Source organism: Carya illinoinensis, chromosome 9 (genome assembly GCF_018687715.1).
Source record: "Carya illinoinensis cultivar Pawnee chromosome 9, C.illinoinensisPawnee_v1, whole genome shotgun sequence".
Classification (NCBI taxonomy): domain Eukaryota; kingdom Viridiplantae; phylum Streptophyta; class Magnoliopsida; order Fagales; family Juglandaceae; genus Carya; species Carya illinoinensis.
The window spans coordinates 12,488,267-12,512,134 of record NC_056760.1 but is presented as its reverse complement, the minus strand read 5'-3'; the positions used below and the strand labels follow the sequence as shown (position 1 = coordinate 12,512,134).

The 23,868-nt window shown below is 35.8% G+C and overlaps 2 protein-coding genes and 2 long non-coding RNA genes across 7 annotated transcripts; 2 read left to right on the top strand and 2 right to left on the bottom strand.

The window, feature by feature from the left end:
- Positions 1-385: 385 nt before the first annotated feature.
- On the bottom strand, positions 386-1,956 carry LOC122275299. Its single transcript, XR_006228522.1, has 4 exons — positions 1,492-1,956; positions 1,032-1,153; positions 716-894; positions 386-599 (listed from the first exon to the last, which is right to left on the bottom strand). It is a non-coding gene; the product is annotated as an uncharacterized LOC122275299 (long non-coding RNA).
- Positions 1,957-2,947: 991 nt separating this feature from the next.
- On the top strand, positions 2,948-4,908 carry LOC122277149. Its single transcript, XR_006228945.1, has 2 exons — positions 2,948-3,834; positions 4,610-4,908. It is a non-coding gene; the product is annotated as an uncharacterized LOC122277149 (long non-coding RNA).
- A 1,382-nt stretch (positions 4,909-6,290) lies between these two features.
- Positions 6,291-23,655, top strand: LOC122276401 (phosphoglycolate phosphatase 2-like). Of its 4 annotated transcripts, none has more exons than XM_043086084.1 (8): positions 6,291-6,458; positions 6,589-6,656; positions 6,759-6,851; positions 6,953-7,024; positions 7,503-7,574; positions 7,834-7,893; positions 7,985-8,037; positions 23,600-23,655. In XM_043086084.1, the coding sequence occupies exons 1-8, from the start codon at positions 6,365-6,367 to the stop codon at positions 23,616-23,618; spliced, it is 531 nt and encodes a 176-aa protein (XP_042942018.1). In that variant the 5' UTR covers positions 6,291-6,364; the 3' UTR covers positions 23,619-23,655. The 4 variants fall into 4 exon arrangements, with proteins under 4 accessions (XP_042942018.1, XP_042942019.1, XP_042942020.1 ...); XM_043086085.1 differs by lacking the exon at positions 23,600-23,655 and adding an exon at positions 18,922-18,946; XM_043086086.1 differs by lacking the exon at positions 23,600-23,655 and adding an exon at positions 8,972-10,342.
- LOC122276400 (oligopeptide transporter 1-like) lies at positions 8,708-12,246 on the bottom strand. The gene is made up of 7 exons (XM_043086082.1): positions 12,086-12,246; positions 11,453-11,892; positions 11,181-11,278; positions 10,490-11,062; positions 10,091-10,349; positions 9,835-10,017; positions 8,708-9,615 (listed from the first exon to the last, which is right to left on the bottom strand). The coding sequence occupies exons 1-7, from the start codon at positions 12,138-12,140 to the stop codon at positions 8,992-8,994; spliced, it is 2,232 nt and encodes a 743-aa protein (XP_042942016.1). The 5' UTR covers positions 12,141-12,246; the 3' UTR covers positions 8,708-8,991.
- Positions 23,656-23,868: the final 213 nt, after the last annotated feature.

Sequence of the window (23,868 nt, the reverse complement as noted above, 5' to 3'; positions counted from 1 at the left end):
TACTATTTTAGATAAAATATTATATAATATATATTATCATCTCACCCACTCCACCGACTCTCAACTCCTGTCGGGAAAGAATCCAAAATTAATTGTCGTGCACACCCACTCCGTTACTATTTTAGATAAAATATTATATAATATATAATATATTATATATATACGGTTATTATATATATAAATAGATACTGAATCCACCAACTCCAACGACTCTCACCCACCAACTCCCAGTCCTGTCGGGAAAGCATCCAAAACTGATTGCCGTGCTGTCTAACCACGATGCACCCAACCATACGGTGATGCCGTGTGACCTTGACATGGTGGCGGCAAGGGGGCCACCGGGTGACAACCCAACAAAACAAATAGAACCTAAAGGCAAACAACAGAGAAAACAAACAAATACTATTGGGAGAAGTCATCGCTTGAATAGTTGAAAACCCATTACGTGAATTTTTTAAAACTTTCATGATGCTCATCTAATCTCTATCGATTAAAAAAGTTTACAGGAAAAGTTGGTGCTAAGTCCCTTTCTCAAAAGCTCCCTCCTACCGACACATCTAAGAGCTCTCGCTCCGATTTGGTTTTGAGGAGACAAAGACCTATGTTCATTCAAAGAACAAAACAACAGTTAGTTCTTGATTATCAACTTACTATAGTTCAAATCTTTTTCTTCCAATATAATCAGATCCTAATAAAAACCATGAAAAATCAGTACCTGATCTTCGTTGATCTTTGGAACCCAATCGTTTGTTGCAGGATTGCTTCTGGATTCAATGCAAGACACCCCACCTGCGCCATCTTGGCCGTTCTGCAACTTTTTTTTTTTTTTTTTTTGAAGTAGGCCGTTCTGCAACTTAAGTACCTCGTGTCCACCTTCACCTATATTTCCTTTCCCTTTAACACAAAAAAAAAAAAAAAAAAAAAAAAAAAAAAAAAAAAAAAAAAGAAAAAAGAGTGGAGTAGTGAAGCATACCATACTGATGAAAAGATCAACCTCTAGAGAGAGAGATAGAGAGAGAGAGAGATAGTACCCGGCCTTAGTTGGTGAGCAGTCAGCAATAGTAAGTTTTGCCGACAAGAATTTCTGTCTTTCCACTGAATGAGTAATTAGACCAAGGTGCATGGTGAAATAATACCATACTCAATTCATTCCCTACAAAAAGGGAATAGACCCACTTGATATTTTAACCTTTTTTTAACTGTTTGTGCAGGTGTGTGGTTGATTTCTGAAATCAATCAAGAGCGAGATCAGATCGAGGGTCTGCATATTTCAAACTGCTTTAGGGACTTTGTATGATGTGATCTGCAAATAAATGATCCTACATATATATATATATATATATGGATAATGGATGCCGGTATCTTTGGGAAATCTTTTCTCTCTTTTTTTTTTTTTTTTGAAATAAATCTTTTCTCTCTTTTACTACGTAAGAAAAGATGCAAAGTAAACAGTGATCATGGACTTGTGGATCAATAGGGCAACCCCTTTACCTGCAGTGAAAAATGCACGGTTGATGCCAAGCTATTGTACGTTGAATGATTAGTACCGGCCAATCCACAATTCAAGATCTATTTTTTCCCGTCTGCCTTTATTCCATTCAAAACAGGTACTCAGAACACTAAGAAATAAAAATAAAACACAGTTAGTAAAGATGCGTTGGTGGGGGAGAAATCAAAAAAACACAAGTCATATAAATCAAAATTTGAAGAACAAGAAACAAAAAAGTAGAACAAATCAAACCCAACAAAAAATAAATAAACTTGAATGGAAAGCCAAAAAAAAAAACATATGAACACAGATAGCAAAAACGGAAAGAAAAACAATTTTTGTTTTGTAGATTTGAAAAATACGAAGGTAATATACATCAAACGACGATAAACAAGAAAAAAAATTGGAAGAGAGAGAGAGAGAGAGAGAGAGAGAGAGAGAGAAGGGAGGCAGGCAAGAAAGATCTGGAAGGGAGAGAGAGGAGTTTATGTTGCTTTTATAGTTAGGTTTTTGGTGGTGTCAAAACAGCGCCGTTTTGGGTAGGAACAGTGTAGGTATGGAGAAAGACCAAAAGAAGCATCAGTAAAATAAAAGTAGAATACAAATAACCGTAATTGTCAAATAAAACTAAGGGTAAAATTGGAAATAAAAATGTTGGACGAAAACACTATTCTTAAGCGATTCGCACTTTATATATTAGTATAGATATATATATATTTTTTTTTTCTTGTTTAGTTTGCTTTCACTTTCATTGAGTTTTCTTCCCAAAACAGTGAAAATGAAAACTCCCACATTAAAAGACAGTGATCAGAAGAAAAACTGTTAAAAAACGACTGTTAATCTTGGAATCTTCAACTTTTTCTGTCCAATTCAACTTTTTACAAAGTTAAGGCCGGGTTTCGCTTCTTACATAATTTTTATAATTTTTTTAAATTTTAATATAAAATATAATAAATAATTTAATTTTTTAAATTTAAAAATAAAAATTATATTAAAAAATATTTTATAATAATATTTTATTCAATTTTCATCTTTTTAACTTTTATAACATCTCATCTTATATCTCTTATATCATTTATATAAAGTAATAACCAGATTAGTGCTTACGGCATCAAGTAAAAGTACTGTTTCAAGATATTTGGCTCATTCCCACTTGTCGTTATTACATTAGTCATTATGACTATCTGACATGGGGCTTTAATATTCCTATCAGATTCACATTTGAATTAGTCCAAAATACTGCTACATATTCACCCCCACCAAAAAGAGTCACTTTCTATATTTTTATATTTTTTTTAGTAATTTTTTTTTTCAATTTTCAGTTTTAACAGAAATTTTATAAGAAAATTAACGGTTAATAGATTTTTTTTTGTATTATTTTAAATTTTGTTGCACCAAAAATATATTTTTTTAACAGAGAGAAAAAAAAAAAGTGAACAAGCGGAAAGCTAATAATGGGAAAAAAAAGAAAAAAAGAAAGGTGGCCCCAGATTGAACCTGCCTTCAGTCCCTTGAGCGTACACAAAATAATTGAAATCCATCTCCATCGAACCCCTATTGTATTCTTTCCCAGCAAGGCCTCGTGACTATTTTTTGTTTTTTGTTTTTTTTATACCTTTGGTAAAAAGTTGATTGGAGTTTTTCAGCCACTCCAAACCATTGATATCTCTGCCACCTGATCTACAATGACCAAGAGTTGACTGGCGTGCAAGACTCACAACCCGCCTCTCAAGCCACTTGTATATGTCACATGTGCCTGGGGGTCGTCGGAGCCCAAAACGGCAAAACTTACACCAACTACGACTCCGATCGGGGTGTGATTGGGTCAAGGCTCACTTTCGATGGCCCAGGCCCAATTTTGAATTGCACAGCCCACTTCCGAAGGCCCAAGGCCTATTATCAATTTTGTGCATCTGAAATACTGTAAAAAACAATACCAACATTCTAACATTGTCAATAGATTATGCATATATAAAAATAGAAAAAACCTTCCTGCAGGAGCCTCTGTTATTCTTCAACCAATGGAGTCAAATGGAAACATGTCATGTAAAAGCCATATGAAAAAATGGGTAGACCGCACAGCATAAGATTTAAAAAAAAAATTCACTCTTCGTGCGACTAGTCCGTCCTCCCCCCCCCCCCCCCCAAAAAAAAAAGAAACTCTCTCTCTCTCTCTCTCTCTCTCTCTCTCTCTTTGTGCCAATAAAGCCTTCGAGGATCAAGGGCCCTCTCTCTCTCTCTCTCTCTGAGGATTTCGTCCCTTCCTTTATGTTTTTCCTTCTCTTTCCTTTTCTCTAATGTGTTGGTTTTTTTCCCTGCAACCTATCTATTTGTTATCTCACACCGTAAGTCACCCACTCTGTTGATTGTTTACTATTTGCAATGCTTGAGTTTCCATTGAAGGGTGTTTGTGTGTGTCATCTTCCACCTTCTTGTAAATCTAAGTAATGTAGAATGTAGTTGTTGTAATGTAATAGGGAATCGGCTGAATGTAATAAACTGATGCATAAAAGAAATAAGAATATGCAGGGAAAGTGTTTGATAAAAGTTCTTATAGACTCATATGCATTGATAAAGACACTTTTAAGGGATCCAACTCCATAATCCTCTTTTTGAACATGTCTTCTTCCTCATTACAACAGCTACATTCTTCATGAAGCTAGATTGTTGCAGGAATATATATATATATATATTAAGACTCTATATGGCACTGAATGGAAGAAATATATGGCCTGAATTGATCTAGATCCACTAATAATTACAAGCAGAAATTAATATTATACTGGCTATATATCTCCAATGCATGGTTTTGTCAGATCAATTACCTTTAATATATTATTGATAGGCAATTACAATGGGAAATCTTTCGTGAAGGTTCCGTGCATGTTTTTCCTTCAACCTTTTAGATTAGTACTGGCTGTCACTGATTTTTTTTCTTATATATTACTTTTTCTTCCCCCTCAAAAAAAATTTCCAGATTCTTTTGGGTTTGTGTTTTTGGGAAGATGTTTTGATTTTAATAATGGCATTAGCTCGTCTCATTGGTTGAAGAATATTGTGAGATTATTTCCTTATCATGGCATTACTTCAGAGAAATCTTTGCCTTTTTTACATGTGCAGTTGCACTTACAGCGGTACTAGTTTTTCAAGCGATATGAAACACACTGACAGTGATACTTGTTCAACTTCTTGGACTTCAAGAGCAAAAAACCAAGCTGATTTGGAGAGATTAGTTTTATTATTGTCATGGTTCTATTTTGTTATGATTTGTGCTATAATTATTTTGTATTAAATTTTGTAATCCAAACTAGTACTTTTGGAATGTATCTACATCTTTTTTAATGTAACGAAAGACTAAATGTACTTCTCCTGCATGTAATGCTAATGTTTTGTAATGTAATGAGCATTATGTTAAAGTACCAACATCGGTCGAGATATTCTTGCGTAAACAAGCCATTGTGCTAATAATAATAATAATAATAATAATTATTATTATTATAATAACAAAAAATAATATCAGCAATAAACAATAGTTAAAAGCTAACACATGTTCCTGGACATTATATCAGCAATACACAATATATCAGCAGCTCTATTAGCCATTATATTAGATTGCTCTCAAATTGTACAATATATCAGAAATACACATTGGAGAAGATTGCACAATAGCCAAAAGCTTAATAACAAAAAATACATTAAATATTAGAATGTATCCAAATATTCAACATCTGTCTAAATATTTAAAAGCGCATTTCTGTCTAGCTATTCAACGGCTCCAAATAAACATTTATCTCCATCCTAACAAGCCTTCATCTCCACTCTATTAACTGTAACATAAAAAAAAAAATCAAATAAGCTTGTGAAGAATAGCACCATCCTTTCTAACTACCAACTTAAACACCAACCTCATCAACCTCATGCCATCTTTGTAATTAAGGCTGTACAGGAGTAGGTTACTTACATATAGGTCAGTATGGTCCAGGTGAGAATTAAAATGAGATTATGAGGGCTCCATTGGAATGGTATGATTATCGAATCTCTGGGCCACCTGCGCAGAAGAAAGGTTGATGGGATGGGGTCTAGAATTTTGGTGCAATGAAGAACTTTTACATGTAAAGGCTGATCGTATTCCTAAATTCAAATTATCTCGTTTTAACTGATTTTTATAATTTTTATATAAAATATAATAAATAATTTAATTTTTTTAAATTTTAAAATAAAAATAATATTATAATTATATTTGATTTAATTTTTAACAAAATATTTCATTTTATTTTATCTTAATTATGTAAACAAATAAAATCTAAATCTCATATCTCTTTTAATTAATTAATTAATAGATAATTTATTATTTTTATTTATTATTTTGATATTTAAATAAAATGATAAAAATAATAAATTATATAAGTCATGCTAAAGATTTGTGTCATGGTAATAAAAATAAAAAATAATATTTTAGCTAAATCTCTTTTATAAAAATAAATTTATAAACTTAAATGAATTTATATAATATGTTAGATGTTTTTTATAATAAAAATAATATACTAAATCACGTCAATTTATTAATTTTAATTTTATAAAATATTTTTATAGTTAAAAACCATTTTTCAAAAATTAAAATTAGACATATCAGTACGTTATATAAATTTTTAATAAAATATCAGTTATTTTATTTTATTTTTATTAACTTAAATCAAGAATAATAACATTTTTCTTTAGTAAAACTGTAAAATGTTAAAAAGAGTAAAAATTGAGTATTTGCTTCTTGTCTGTAGTACTTGTGGTTCAAACTACACAGGCACGCAGCTGCCAGCCATCTTTTGATATTTCGCAGTCCGCAGGCTCTGATTTATAGTTTTACTTTTACACGCAGCAATGAACGTGGCAAGCAGAGCCTCTCAGCTTCTGTCCTCCCAGAGCATCGGAGATCTTCTAAATTCCGACGAAGCTTTTCTCTTCGACTGCGACGGTCTCATATGCATGCATTATATATTAGTTTTTTTTCTTTTTCGCTAAATCTTATATGTATGTTGCTTTCTCTTCGTTTCCTTCTCGTTTCATATCATCATTACAAATAAAAACTGGGTTTTGATATATAGGTGTAATATGGAAGGGCGATACACTTATCAATGGCGTCCCGCAGACATTTGATATGCTTCGCTCCAAGGCACACCCACCTCTCTCTCTCTCTCTCTCTCTCTCTCTCTTAGTTGTTATAAAATTTCGAAATTTCTTGTTGATTTTATTTCTTTATAATACATATTTTTAGGGAAAGAAGTTGGTGTTTGTGACCAATAATTCCACAAAATCGAGGAGGCAGTACGCTAACAAATTCCAATCTTTGGGAATTTCAGTCACTGAGGTTTTGTCTTTAATTCCGATTCTAATTTCATTAAATGTTTTCAGAAATTGATTCTCTCTTTTTAAAGCTGATTCTCTCCCTATTTTTTTCTTTGGTTTTAGGATGAGATATTCAGCTCATCCTTTGCAGCTGCTATGTTCTTGAAGGTCAAAAATTTTCCTAAAGATAAAAAGGTACTTTGCTGCTTCTTTTCACTTATTTTTTTTGCTTTTCGAATACCCATATATGTACCTCAAAATAGAGAGAGAGTGCTACTTGGAAGTTGTTTAATTGACAGGAGAATTAGAAGCCTACAATGCTACTTAAACTATTTAGAATGGAATTTTGTTACATACAAGCAACGTCGCGTACTAATCTGCGTACCAATACTGATTCTTTTATATTCAAAATTTAAATTAGCATTAATTTCAATAAAATCTATTTTTTGACCAATCACATTATATTGGTGTCCAAATTAGTGCATAGTTGTGCTTGCAACTAGATTTTTCCTTCAGAATGACATACTCCATACCCAAAGAAACATATCCTAGTACCATTGTCTAGTAAAACTAGGTTTTGGCGGTCTAAAGGAGCTCGTTTTTCTCATTTCGTGCCTTATTGTTACAAGTTATTTGAAGGGACTATAAGTAGCACTGCTTGTTCCTTTTGTAGGTTTATGTGATAGGTGGGGAGGGTATATTGGAAGAGCTGGAGCTTGTTGGGTATACAGGTCTTGGTGGCCAGGTAAATCAGTTTGTTATTTTGTTTTCAAATTGAAGTTCTGGACTTATAGACAAGATACATAACCCATATATCCAATTGCAGTCAAGACTTTATTATAAAAAATGAGGTGATTTTAAGGCCAGTCCATAGTTTTGGCACTCCAGCTGCTGGTCTGCTCTGGTTACTAAACGATCGGTTTTCCCTCGTGTCATTATGGAGGAAACACTTGATTTAAGATTTTTTCATAAATAGGTATGCTGATGAAAGCAAGATATTGCAGGAAGATGGCAAAAAGACAGCACAATGGAAAACAAATTGCCTCTTTGAACACGATAAGATGGTAATGTAACATATTGCCCACCATTTCTTTGATAATATTTTGTTGTTGTTGTGTGCTTGCTCTTAAAATGTGGCAAAACTCCTATTCCCAGGTTGGAGCGGTTGTGGTTGGACTAGACCCGTATGTTAACTATTACAAGCTTCAGTAAGTCCAAATTCTCTGTTCATTACTCCTGTATTTTTATGTGCGGAACATGCCATCTTTATTTCTTCAATTGTGCTCCTTAGGAAATGCTTATATAGAAACCACTTACACGTGACATTCTTGTCTGAGTAGTTGCTTTGAGAACTCCAATGGTTGGGGACCACAATAGTTGCTTTGAATTCTATTGATTAGCAATGGTATATTTATCGTCCTTTTCTCCTCAAGTTGAGACCCCCCTTCATCAGACTTCTCATAAGTTCTTATCTCTTTGCGAATCCCGAGCTGTCACAAGTCATTTCAAAGTAACGACCCATGGATAACTACAGTTTAGGAAAAAAAAATTTAAATCATGGAGGCTGTTTACAAACTTTTGATATATAAAACTGTTTTTTGAGCTACTAGCTGCTTCGGTTTAAATCTTGTTTGCATCCCTGTTAGGGTTGGGTCCTATATCATTCCACTAGAAATAAACCACAAGGCCTCTCTAGTTCTTCATAATTATCGTTAGACTAGGGAAATACTTGGGCCACTGCTGGTAGCTCCCGTTGGCATTTTTTTTTTTTTCGTTTAATGATTAAGTAAGTGTTTTTTAATAATATTGTGATTTAAAAAAAAATTAAAAGTATTAAAAAAATACATGTAAAAAAAAAAATAGCTGAAAATAAAAACATACTACAACTAGTGGCAGCTGTAGTGCTACCCTTACGATTATCCATCTTAGAAGCGTGAATGTACAGTGATGATAGGATAGATATTCTTATGTAGCATTGAAATTTTCTTTGCTGACCATGAAGTGGCAGTCTTCAACTATGTCAATCCTACAAGAAGAGTTGTGCTCCGAGATTTAATGATAGGCAGTGCTACAATAAAAGATTAACCTTTAACTTGATCTACATGGTCTTGCAAACTTTAAAGTCTACTGCATAAACTGCAGGGTATAACCCTGTAACTTTGTCAAGTGAATACTGGACAGCCTTCAACCTCAATGCCAGGGGCAGTAGGGCAACTTGCCAGTGGGCAGTGATCGTCCAAATCCAAACCCCACCACCTCATTCCATTGATGTCTCTAACCTGCAATGTGAAATAGCAGAGGATGGCCATGAAAGCAACCCCAGCATCTAGCCCAGCTGAGAGAATGTAATTGTGCCTAGCCCACCAGCCTTTGAATCTCCTGTACACAAAAAAGTTGAAGAAAATGCCAACAGCACCCCAACATATGTAGTTCACAGCCTTGGCCGGTGGCATTCCCCCTGCACCTCCTATAATGATGGGCATGTTAATGAGGCATATCCACATTTGTTCAGGAAACAGGCGAGAGAATACCCAAACTGGTACCGGTGCCAGGATGCCAATGAGGAATAAATAGTTCATCTTAGAGTAAAGACCGAGAGGGCCAAACATGCGAAGTGGACCAACTACTCCCCATATGATGGAAGCATTGTAGAAAACATCATCTCCGGGGCATGTCCAGGGGCTTCCTTCTGGAAGTTTAGATGGGTCACAGATATGTTCTACTGACGTGATAAGCCACCAAGATGTGCCGAAGTAGACTGATGAAGCGACCAAGGTTCCCGCTAACTTTGTTGAGAATAAAGAGTATTAGTTTTCTTAAACAATAATTATACTCTTTGTGATTTTACTTTTATCATCTTTAATCATACTAATTAATATGACACATTTTAAGTTGTTTAATAGGCAAACAACTTGAATGAAAATCATTTAAAATATGACACTTCAACAGATACTATTAATGATGGCAAAATTGCGAACATCATTTTGGTAGGATTAAGAAACCACCTGAACAATGAACATGGATTTTGGAGGGATTTTCATGTAGTGGCCTAGCTTGAAGTCTGAGAGAAACGTTATTGCCTGAGACATGCTTATGGTGCCATAGGTCTTGAAAGCTACATTTGCAAGAGGTTTCCCCGGATACATGTAGCCGATAATCAGCTCAGTGATGACGTTAAGTCCTGGTTGCTGCACGAAGATTTTTCACAATCCAATCAAATACGATGAACAGGAGACTGGAAACTTATTCTCAATGGCGTACCTGGTTTGTTGTAGCAGTGATTACGGCAACAGGGAGAGTGAAGCTCAGAGCCAAGAGCATCGCTAGTAGGATACCCCAGAAGGGAAGCTGCAATTGTTTGCCAAAGCCTTCACAAGCAAGCAGGGAAAGTCCAACCACCACCATTAAGAGTGTGTAAAACCACCATTGAGGGACAGGGTCATAGTTTTTTCTCATTATTCTGGTGTGTACATCCCCGAACTTATCTTTGAATGAAACCTTTGTTTGTTGCCAGATTGCTCTGGACATAGAAAAGGAAAAAGTAACTAGGAAGTGCATGAAGCTTCCGGAGCACATAGCCCATTTTAAGGAAAAGATTTTAAGGAAAAGTGGAGGTTTCAAGAAAATATGCAGTAAAATAGACAAATGCTTATGTAGTACCTTCCATGGAAGAGTGCAACATGAGATATCGTAGCAGCCAGGGTTGCAAAGCTTAGACCATAAGTATATACAAAGAAGATACTGAGATGTATTTTGCTGTACCCATCATATCCTTGTCGATTGAATTGGAAGTTGGTCTCATTCAAAACTACTGAAACATCGTATTTTCCACCATCAGCATTGAATACATGCGATGAGAAAATAGGAAATCGCTTGGCTTCATAGGAGTTGGTCCAGTAAGCAATAGGGATTAATATGTAGACCGTTATGAAGAAACCAACCAATATGTTAATAATGGCAAATCCAGGGGTGGCTAAAGGAGATCCTAGGAAACCAGCTACCGTGGACCAATCAAGGGCAAACGAGCCAACACCAAGGCCTCGAAGACCCGAACCAATTTGTTGGGCTGTGACTGAGTCCTTCCATATCCAACAAACAAATGAGAGTGCAGTAATCGATGGAAACAGGTAGTTGGGTACAATATAGTATGCAAAGCTCGATGCAAGGACTACAAGGAAGAACTGCAGTCTCGTTAGTCCGCCTTTGGGTCTGATCTCAACTTCGTGCAATGCCCTGCAAGTTCAGAGAGAGAGAGAGAGAGAGAGAGAGAGAGAGAGGGTGAAAAGGAAGAAGTTGTGCAGAGGGTGGTAAGGGGAAGTGGGGGAATCAAAGTGGTAGGACGTAGGAGTACCTAAATAGAGAGACTTGAACCAGGTTGGAAGGCCACCACATGTAAGGTGAATCGACAAGAAACTTTCGGAAAACCCCAGCCCATCCATATCCAAGCAGCTAAATAAACCATCAAACATATTAAGAAAACTTAAGGGAAACAACTCCAATAAGTCTTGATTGTGGCAAAACCAGTTATGTTAAAAACTCTTATTTCTCAAACTTGAGCTATGCTTATATTTTCTGTGGAATAAAATTCTTCCCTATTATCTGAAAGATAAAAACAAGGAATACCTGAGTGGTTTGAGTTAGCAACATGGCTGCAAGAGGATGAATCTGACGGTGATAGAAAGCCTTGACAATTGTAATAATTCCCACAGCATAAACCGTACTTGAACCTGAATTGGCAAATATGGTGATTAGGACATGCTCCTTCAAGTTGAAGGGCCCTGGATTCAATGAAAAGCGCCATTTTGTTCCAGGAACGCGAACTGATTTTTCTGGTAGGTATACTGCCATAAGCTTTCCCACTGGAAGCACTAGAATTTGGGCTGAAACCGAAGATATGTAGAGTGCATTCTGGCGGTAACCAAAGAACTGATTCAAGAATGCCAGAGCAGCACAAGATGTGATCCCCAAAACCCATGTTCGAAATGTCAAGCATGGTAATGTTGGATCATCTGTAATGGAGACTGTGAGCCGAACTTGTTCGATTGGAGAGTCATTTACCTCATCTGCAAAGTTTGGAAAGGTTAAGTTAATACGAAGATAACATGTCCTCCACAATCTACGTTCCCTAAACTCTTTTTCTACTCTTAACCATACCCAAACATGCTACTTACATAGGAAACTGTAATAAAATAAGATTCATACGTAAAGATACGATGAATTAATTACCAGAATCCTTATAAAAAAAAAAAAAATTACCAGAATCCTCATAAATATGAGCATCTGGACCAGGCTTCTTGGGCTGATTCTCCATTCTTCTCAGTTGCACTTCTCAAAAAATGAACCAAAGCCTTCTTTTAAGATAAGCTTGGATTACCGTAAGTTCTTCCTTCTATTATTGTATTCTTAAGTTCTTTTTTTTTTTTTTTGGCTTGCTTTCACTTTCATTGGGTTTTTTTTTCCAAAACAGTGAAAATGAAAACTTCCACATTAAAAGACAAAGGAGTGGTCAGTCAGAAGAAAATCTGTTAAAAAATGAATGTTAATCTTGGAATCTTCAGTTGGTGGCTGTACAGTGTACACCACAAATGTAAGATTTTCTGTCCAATTCAACTTTTCATCAAGTTAAGGCTGGATTTGGTTACCAAAGTCACTCCTATTATTTTATATAATTATTATAATTTTTTTAAATCTTTACATAAAATATAATTAATAATTTAATTCTTTTAAATTTTAAAATAATAATTATATTAAAAAAATTATATTATAATAATATTTTATTTAATTTTCAACTTTTATATCATATCAATTTTATAATCAAGCTGTAATAATCAGATCAGTACTTAAGGCATGAAGTAGAAGTAGTGTTTCAAGATATTTGGCTCATAGATTCCAACTTGTCGTTATTACATTTGTAATTATGACTATCCGACATGGGACTTTAATACTCGTGTCATTATGAGATTCGCAGTTGAATTAGTCCAACATATTCTCCCCCACCAAAAAGAGTCACTTTCTATATTTTTATATATTTTTTTAACAATTTTTATTTTTTTTCAATTTTCAGTTTTAACAGAAATCTAATAAGAAAAATAACGATTAATAGATTTTTCTTTGTATTATTTTAAATTTGTTCCACCAAAAATATATTAAAAAAAAAAAAGTGAACAAGCGGAAAGCTAGGGATTATGGGAAAGAAAGAAAAAAAAAAGAAAGGTGGCCCCAGATTGAACCTTCCTTCAGCCCCTTGAGCGGGCACAAATAATTGAAATCCATCTCCATCAAAAGCCTATCGTATTCTTTCCCAGCAAGGCCTCGGGACCATTTTTTGTTTTTTCTTCCCCTTCGGTAAAAAGTTGATTGGAGTTTTTCAGCAACTCTAAACGATTGATCTCTCTGCTACCGGATCTACAATAACCAAGAGTTGACTGGAGTTGTCTGGCGTGCAAGACTCACAAGCCGCCTCAAGCCACATATATATATATATATATATATTAAGGTATTGTGAAAAACGATGACAATGAATTAAGAGATAATAACGAATGAGAAAAAATAATCACACACGACATAAGATGTACGTGGTTCGGCAAATTGCCTACGTCCAAGGGAGCTGCAGAGGATTTTAGTATTGAGGAATATCACACTACAAGATGGATCTTAACACTGTTCGTCCACAGTATTTTCGTGTCTACAGTAACCCGGCCACATGAAGTAAAACATCATATATATAGTTTAAGAGGCGAAAACCCTAAATCGCATGTTCGCTCGAGCAGAGTGTCGAGCGCGCGTCAAGTGAACTTCCCTTCCGCGTCCCGCTCGAGCTCACTGTCGAGCTGACGTCGAGCATTCGACTCTGCCTGACTTCGCTCGAGCGGCCAATGCCTCCGCTCGAGCGAACTCCTCCCGCTCGAGCGAACTGTCGAGCTGACGTCGAGCGTTCGACTCTGCCTGACTTCGCTCGAGCGGCCAATGCCTCCGCTCGAGCGGTGTGGACCAGACTCCACAGTACTCAACAATTCTCCCACTTGGAGACTGGTACACTCGCTGTATCGCCGTCTTCCTCAAACATGATATCCTCCACCTCTGCAACTCACTGCTCCTGTCTTCATTCTAGAAGACCAACTGAAGTTGCGCACAACTTCAGTTTCTCAAGCGTAACACCCTTTGTCAACATATCAGCAGGGTTCTTGCTTCCACAAATCTTCTCAAGTAACAACTGTCTGTCATCTAACAATGACCGTATGAAGTGATACCTGATCTGAATGTGCTTGGTCCTTGAATGGAATGCTGGATTCTTGGCAAGGAATATGGAACTCTGACTGTCACTGTAGAGAGTGCCTTTCTGATTCTTCTTACCCAATTCTTCAGCCTCTGACACTGCAATATACTCAGCTTCTGTTGTAGACAAAGAAACTGTTTTCTGTAGATTAGAACCCCATGACACTGCAGTACCACCAAGTGTATAAACAAAGCCCGTGGTACTCTTTCTGCTGTCAATATCTCCAGCTAAATCAACATCAACATAGCCCTGCACCTCCAAGCTCTCTCCAGAGAAACATAAACAGGTTTCTGAGGAACCCTTTAGGTACCTCAAAATCCACTTCACTGCTTCCCAATGTTGTTTTCCTGGGTTACTCATGTATCTACTCACAACTCCCACTGCATGGGCAATATCTGGTCTTGTGCAAACCATAGCATACATAAGTGAACCAATGGCTGAGGCATAAGGAACCTTACTCATGTAATCTTGTTCCTCCTCTGACTTTGGTGACTGATTCTTGCTGAGTCTGAAGTGACTTCCCAAGAGTGTGCCAACTGGTTTGGCCTTGTCCATATTGAACCTGCTGAGTACCTTTTTCACATACTCAGCCTGTGAGAGTCTCAATGTACCTCTGACCCTGTCTCTGACAATTCTCATGCCAAGGATTTGTTTTGCAGTTCCCAAATCCTTCATTGCAAAGTGCTCTGACATCTGCTTCTTCAGATTATTGATCTCATCAATACTAGCCCCTGCAATAAGCATGTCATCCACATACAACAGCAAAATAATGTAAGAATTGTCAAAATGCCTGACATAGCAACAGTGATCTGCCTGACATCTAGTATACCCTGCACTGTGCATGAAGTTGTCAAATTTCTTGTACCACTGTCTAGGAGCTTGTTTCAGGCCATACAAGCTCTTCTTCAGTTTGCAAACTGAACCTTCCTTTCCCTGTACCACAAACCCCTCAGGCTGGTGCATGTAGATGTCTTCTTCAAGGTCTCCATGAAGAAAAGCTGTCTTCACTTCTAACTGCTCAAGAATGGATCTTCAGTGGCAACCATAGCCAGTACCATCCTGATAGTTGTGATCTTTACCACAGGAGAAAAGATCTCAGAGTAATCAATACCCTGCTTTTGCTAAAAGCCTTTTACAAAAAGTCTAGCCTTGTACCTCTTACTGCCGTCATGCTCAGTTTTCACCCGGTACACCTACTTGTTGTGTAATGTCTTCTTCCCTGATGGAAGTTCTGTCAACTCCCATGTCTGATTCCCTAGTAGGGAATCCATCTCGTCTTTCATGGCCAGCTCCCACTTGCTAGAATTCTCATCTTGCAAGGTTTCTTCATAACTCTGCGGTTCTCTACCATCTGTCAACAAAATGTAATTCAAAGTAGGTGAGAAACGCTGTAGAGGACGTATAGTCCTAACTGACCTGCGAACTACAACTGTAGGAGTAGACGGTTCTGAAACTGCCTGCAGAATAATAGGAATGGGTGCACTGGACCCACTCTCCCCGTCACTCACATCTCTACATTGCACTGTGACCTCTGGTAGGTCATCCAATCCTACAAACTCGAACTCCTGAGGAGCTACTGCAGAAGCTGTGCTCGACTTATCCTTGTACATCATTTTCTCATTGAAAATCACATTCCTACTTCTTATGATTTTCCGACCCTGATCATCCCAGAAACGATAGCCAAATGCCTCGTCTCCATAGCCAATGAAATAGCATTTATTTGACTTAGCCTCAAGCTTACTACGAGCATCAGAATCAACAAACACATAAGAAAGACACCCAAAGGTTTTAAGGTGAGAAAACTTAACCTCTTTCCCGCTCCAAACCTCCTCAGGCAATCCACAATCCAGTGGAACTGATGGCCCTCTGTTTATCAAATAAACGGCAGTGCTGACTGCATCTGCCCAAAAAGTGGGTGGTAGTCCGGCATGCAACCTCATGCTTCTAGCACGCTCATTAATAGTCCTGTTTATACGCTCAGCAACTCCATTTTGCTGTGGTGTCCCAGGAATAGTCTTCTCCATTCTGATACCCAGAGCTGCACAATACTCCTTGAACCCGCCATCAACATACTCACCACCATTGTCAAACCTCAAACACTTCAGTTTCAAGCCTGTCTCTGTCTCAACTATGGCTTTCCAAATTTTGAAAACATTAAATACTTCAGATTTATGTTTCAAAAAATAAATCCATACCTTCCTACTATGGTCATCAATGAACGTAACATAGTAGCGAGAACCTCCAAGAGATGCAACTGGGGAAGGACCCCACACATCTGTGTGCACAAGATCAAGTCTTCCTGTCTTTGGCGTCCTGCCACTTTTCAAGAAGCTGACCTTCTTTTGTTTCCCCATAACACAACTCTCACACATACCGAGATCAACTGTCTTCAGTTCTGGTAGCTTGCCTCTAGACAGAAGTTCCGTCATGCCCTTCTGACTCATATGGCCAAGCCTACAATGCCACAAATCTGCTGTGCTCTCTGCAACGGTAGTAGCAATAGTGTCAATTAAACCAGTAGTCATATATAGTGTACCAGTTTTCTTACCCCGAGCTAGTACCAATGCCCCTTTTGTGACCTTCCAGGTGCTATCTGAGAACACCACTGAATGACCACACTCATCAAGCTGCCCAACAGAAATGAGTTTCTTCTTCAACTCAGGAATGTGCCTGACCTTTTGCAAGGTCCATTTGTTCTTGCCAGGGAGTGCAATGTCAATGTCTCCCATCCCCACTACGTTCAAAGCCTCACCATCAGCCAAATATACCTTCCCAAAATCACCTGCAACATAATTCTGCATTAGTTCCCGGTGGGAAGATGTATGGAAGGAAGCCCTTGAATCCAATATCCACTCATCAACTGGACTATGAACTGCAAGCAATAGTGCATCCTGTACTTCTTCAGTTACCACATTCGCACTATCATTCTCTGTCTTCTTGGGGTTTTTGCAGTTTTTCTTTATGTGGCCAGCTTTGCCACAATTCCAGCAAGTTGCCTGCTGACCAGGCCTCGACTTGCTCTTGCTCCTGTACTTTGATTTTGATCTTCCTCTGTTTGAGTTCCTGTCATGTGATCTCCCTCGAGAATCAACATTTAGGGCTGAACTCAAACCCGAGGTCTCACTTGAATCTTTCCTGCGCACCTCCTCAGCCAAAATCAAATCACGAATATCATCATATTTCAGTTTAGTTTTACTAGCAGAATTACTAACAGTCATTCTCATGGCTTCCCAACTATTTGGCAATGAAGCCAATAGTATTAGTGCACGTGTCTCATCATCAAATTCAATTTCAACAGACGACAATTGATTTGTGGTAGTATTAAAATCATTCAGATGTTGTGCAACAGACGTGCTATCTGCCATTTTCAAATTGAATAACTTTTTCATCAGATGTACTTTGTTATTCGCTGACGGCTTTTCATACATACCTGACAAAGCCGCCATGAGATCCGCAGTCATCTTCTCCTTGATGACGTTGTGTGCAACGGATCTCGACAGGGTTAATCGAATAACCCCCAGAACCTGTCGATCCAACAGGTTCCAACTAGCATCATCCATCTTTTCCGGTTGCTGCCCCAATAGTGGAAGATGAAGTTTCTTCTCATAGAGGTAGTCCTCTATCTGCATCCTCTAGTATCCAAAATCTGTGCCATCAAACTTCTCGATCCCCGATACCTTCAATTCATCTCCAGCCATCGTTTCTTCTCAGACCCGAACCTTAGCTCTTGATACCAATTGTTATGAAAAACGATGACAATGAATTGAGAGATAATAACGAACGAGAAAAAACAATCACACACGCAATCACACACGACACAAGATGTACGTGGTTCGGCAAATTGCCTACGTCCACGGGAGCTGTAGAGGATTTTAGTATTGAGGAATATCACACTACAAGATGGATCTCAACACTGTTCGTCCACAGTATTTTCGTGTCTACAGTAACCCGACCACATGAAGTAAAACATCATATATATAGTTTAAGAGGCGGAAACCCTAAATTGCATGTTCGCTCGAGCGGAGTGTCGAGCGCGCGTCGAGCGAACTTCCCTTCCGCGTCCCGCTCGAGCTCACTGTCGAGCGTTCGACTCTGCCTGACTTCGCTCGAGCGGCCAATGCCTCCGCTCAAGCGAACTCCTCCCGCTCGAGCTCACTGTCGAGCGTTCAACTCTGCCTGACTTCGCTCGAGCGGCCAATGCCTCCGCTCGAGCGAACTCCTCCCGCTCGAGCTCACTGTCGAGCTGACGTCGAGCGTTCGACTCTGCCTGACTTCGCTCAAGCGGCCAATGCCTCCGCTCGAGCGGTGTGGACCAGACTCCACAGTACTCAACATAGGGGAGGCTGAACGTGTTGTGCACGTTTGCTTAGTTGTTCATTTTTGTTACCTCATACAAAAATTTGTTCAGACAATATTTAAACAAAAAAACAGAAATATAAACAAGATTTTGTTTTTCTGCTGCATGATCATTGTAGTTCTGGACCAAATTGGACAGGGTCAATAGAGAGAACATTAAAATTTTTGTGTTGTTGCTGATTGAATATTTCTAGATCTGCAGTAAGTTGGAGCATCTACTATTTTTCTGAAACTTGTACTGCAAGATTCTCAATAAATGGTAGATGCTCCTATATGTTTTATATTTAATGAAATTAGAGAATAAATAAATTTCTAAATAATTAATTGATAAAAAAAATAAAAATGAAAAAATGATTAGTATTTTATCATGATAAAAAAGTAATTTTTTTTATGTTAGCTATAGAAACTACATAAACAAAAAAATTTACCTATCCATTGTGATTCATGAAATTAACCGCAGAATAACCTAATGCTTCCTCAGCAATTTTGCCAAATATCACTGCAGGTAATTTTCCTGTCCCATCATCAAGTTCAACATATGCTCGACACCTAGACATAATTAGAGTATGATTTTTTGTTAAAATTGATAAAAAGAAGTATATTTAAAATTTCTAGAGTGAATTATTAGATGATAAAATTTAAAAATATATACCGCGATTGAGCAACAGTTGGTATTTGCAGTGGTAACAGAGGAAACTTTCATTGTGGTCATGTCCAGTTCCTTTATTACAATTGATGCAAGACATATAAAAAAATATTTGGCGAAAGTTGATGATGTTTATTTTTGCTTTAATTCAGAATTTTGCTTTCTGTAACATATAATAAACAATATGTTAGATAGAATATATGAGTAACAATTTGAAATTGGTAGTAAAGAAGAGCATTTTACCTCCATCGGTTGTAAACTTTTCATCAATGCAGCAACATCACAATTTTTTGTTATTTCTCACAGACCAATTGATGATAATGATGCAGGCGGAGATGTCAATGATTTTGCAATAATTTTATCTAGGATTGCATCAATAATTGTTGCCCTTAAAAAAGATGAAAAAAAAAATAATTTAAATATTGAATATATGCACATGAAGAATTTTGAACATAAATAAATTGATATGGAAGGAAAGTAAAAGTTAGAAAGTAATAAAAAAAAAATTATGAAAAATTGTTTAAAGATTAATTACCATTTTTGTAGTTGTTCTGCGTCAGGGAGATCAGGATTAATTGTGAAGACACTTGTTGGTCATGATGATAAGGACAAACCTACATTATAAATGTTGAGTATTATTATTTAAAAAATATATTATTTATAAAAATATTTAACAATAAAAATTATTGAAGATACCATTATATGACCGAACTTTCAGTTTTGTTGCAAGGATGATTGGTTTTTTTTCAATTATTTCGGAAATTTTTTAGCATTCATCTTTCACAAAGCGTCCCCACATAGTTAAGCTGACTGGATTTAAACTATAACATATCAAAGAAAACAATTAATAAAAATTTTATAAATGTTAAATTCAAAAAGAATTTTGAAAATAAAAATTAATAGATTTTCTTACCTCTGATCTATGACGTAAATTTCTTAAATGGTAATTGGTCCATTTGTTAATGTTATCTCTTTGGATGGCCTGATTTGAATTGCAACTGCCAGTAGATCTGATTAAAAATATACAAACTGTTAATTAATTGGTAATAAAAAATTTAAAACAAATAAGAATTTACCTATTTCTGCAATTGTGTCTTTGTAGGGATCTAATTGATTAATAGAGATGAAATTGAATTTTGGTAGCTCTAAATGTGTTTCATCGTTTGGTACTTCTTCAATGATTGTCTTGGAATTTAAAATCCATTGAAATTCATATGATTCTGTTCTGAATTTAGGATCCAGTGGTTTGACAAAAGCATTTGTGATATAATATGACCGAAAGATATGCAGAGAATTTTTTCTTGAATCGATATCTGTTCCAAACATGGTTGCTTGAACCCGATTTCCCTGCATTATATGAAAAAATTTAAGTAAGAATTTTTTATAATAATTTTTTTTAAATGATTTTGAAATGATTGGTTTTAAAAAAAATAAAAATAAATTTGAAAATAAAATAGAATTAAATATGAGGAAAATGTAAATAATAGAAAATATAAATATTTTAATATTTAGTTAAATTTGTGTAATAAAAGAGAAATTGTAAAAATAGATATTATACCTCTTGATTGATTAATGTTAAATTTTGGTATTTGACTGGTGAGTGTTGTAACAGCCCGCTAGAAATTCAATTGTGAAATTTCTATTAACTTTAGGAATCTCGTGAAAAACCCATAAGTTTTCACGAATCCATTAATCGTATAGGTTTTTGTCTAACTACATAGTTAGTGTTATTATTTACTATGGTATCAGAAGTGTATTTTTGATTATTGGAGATAGTTAGAAGTGTCAAAATGTATTATGATTTGTGCCATTAGACTCGGAGGGTTATTTAAAGTCTTATGGCGCAATAACTTTTTTTCACATTTTCGGACAAAACGTCTGTTCAAAACTGTAGATATTATTGGATAAAAAGAAATATCTTGAGGTAATTTTCGTGAATATTATTGTGTAAAAATATTTTGAGTTGATTTTTATAGATATTATTAGATAAAAATATCTTAAGTTGATTTTTTGTAGATATTATTGGATAGAATATTATGAGATAATCTTTTATAGATATTTTGGGTAGGAGAAAACCACACTCAACTCTCAACTCCAGCCTTATCACCTCCCTTATCTCGTCCATAAATGTGTCTAGCCAGCACCCATGAACTTATCTTCAATTACTCCTTCTAATAAAAGATTATCAAACACTCTCTCTCGGACAGATTTTAGGAGATCTTTTGCACGCCCATTTCGAAGCTGTTGTAAGTGTTTTATCATAAAGTCTCCTTCATATAAGTTGTTCCTTTTTTAATCTAGTTTACATGGATATCTTATTTGCCCCATTTGAAGATCATTTGGTCAGTCAAATATTGTGTAAACTATAGAAAGGTCATTCTGGGAGATAAACTGGAGAATATGTTATAGTTTGGAGTTTTTGACCAAGCTAATGGATAGATATTGATCCGAAATTTTTATGGAGTATTGTTAACATGTATATGTGACTATTGGTTGAGGATTTTTGCATGATTAAAGGTTTTGATGAAAGATGTTCTTAGATTTAGAAACTTAGAAACTGGAAGAGGAAAAACAGTTTCTGTTTTGAGAAAGTTTAACTCTTTGGTGGTCTAAACCTATTCTAATGACTTTGATAATTTTATTGGAGGATCCTAAACATCTTATATACATGTTATATTATTATTTTGAAGATATTTGATGTTAGTTTCAAAGATATGAAATTTTATGCAAAGAGTTATTCAGATAAGCCAAAGTGTGGATATTCTTGGCTAAATTTATGTTTTGGTTAATTTCTAAACCATGTGATCTTGAATTAGAAGCTTGTATATGTTTTAGGACATCTTTTTAAACCATGTAATGGTTTGGTTTGAAGATCATATATTTATAAGTCATAGATCAAGAGATTTATCAAAACTAGTTGAGGAAAAAGCTCATGTTTTTGGACTAAGTGTAAAACCAAAAACTCCAAATGTTATTTTGTGATTTTGGTGACTTTAGTTTGATGATTTAAAGCATGGTTGATGTTAGGATGATATTATGAATATGTTAGAAGTAAGATTTGATTTTTGAAATTCTTGGAGATGTTTTGATTTAAGGTCAAAACTTGTGATTCAAATGCTTGGATCTTTTTACAAAAAAGTTTGGTGTTGATTATTAGATTTTTCTAAATGGATGTTTTAAGTATGGTTTTGAACTTAGGATTGGAAGATGTTTGTTGCAAAATTTTGGTTTAAGCATGAGTTTTGAAGTTGGAAGGAATTGCAACAAAAATAAAGGGAAATGGCCTATGGATGTTTCGACCATAGTGTGTTCTTCATGGTTGTGTTTTGTTTTAAATTTTTATGAGTTGATATTTAAGTTTAGGACAAAATTTACATGAGGAATGTAAATTTTGGAAACTTTTGAAGTTAGTATGCAAAATCCTTAAGTTATGGGTAAAACGGTCAATTTCCCACATGTAGAGAGTAAAATGAAAATTTTACTCTTTAAGTTAATATTTTTCCATATTTCAAATTATTAGTGATTTAGTTCTAATTTTTAGAATCACTAATTACAGTTCCTCGTGATCGCACTTGAACTTTTATAAGAAACGCGGAGATCGAGGTAAGTTAGCTTTTAACTTACTAGCAGTCTACTGTGTATGTGTGCTAAGTAAAAGAATTACAGTGTATGTATGTATGTTATCATATATGTCATACCATGCCAAGTTATCATGTAATTGTCTATTATACAGAATTTATTCTGTCATCAATTTTTATCTGTTACACAATATATTCTGTCATGTATTACTATACATTACAAATATGTCATGTTAAATATGTTGTCTGTTATATGTTATGCCATGTTACGAAATGTTACTATCTCAAGTTGGTTATGTATTTAACTACAATTGTGATGCGTAAAATACATGGGGCCACAACAACTGTGGAGTATGTATTTTTCTTGTTAAGTCAAGTTTATGTAGAATACATGGGGCCACAACAACTGTGGAGTATGTATTTAACTGCATAGTGATGTATAGAATACATGGGGCCACAACAACTGTAGAGTATGTATTTACACATAGAATACATGGGGCCACAACAACTGTGGAGTATGTATTTTTAATGTTAAGTCAAGTTTGTGTAGAATACATGGGGCCACAACAACTGTGGAGTATGTATTTACACGTAGAATACATGGGGCCACAACAACTGTGGAGTATGTATTTTTCATGTTAAATTCAAGTTTCAGAGCAAGTTCATGCTAAGTCAAGTTTCAGATCAAGTTCATGTCAAGTCAAGTTCAGTTAATGATTCAATTTAAGCTATGTCAATTATGCTATGTTGTACGCTAAGTTATGCTTTAATTACTTATGATTTTGATTATGCATTTATGCTTTTACTGTCATACATGCATCATTAGTCTGTATGGAAGTTTTTTGTTAACTTGCTGAGATTTGTAATCAAATCTCACTGTGGTAGTCCCAACTACCATTCCCCCCGAATGGTAGATCTTGTTACAGGACCTGAAGGAGGATCAGGAGCTGACCAACTAGACACAGTCGACTGAACGACGGTGCGTCGTTAATGTTAATATAGTAGTTAAATTACTACTTGTACGATGGAGTTGCATCTCCAGTACTTTTGGATCATAACTATTTTGGAATAGTGCTGTGATCTTAGTTATTCAATGGATCTTTATGTATGAAGTATGTTTTAAGTATTGGGATATTTTCAGTTTGGTGCATAGTATTGCTAAAAAAAAAAATTATCCGCTGCG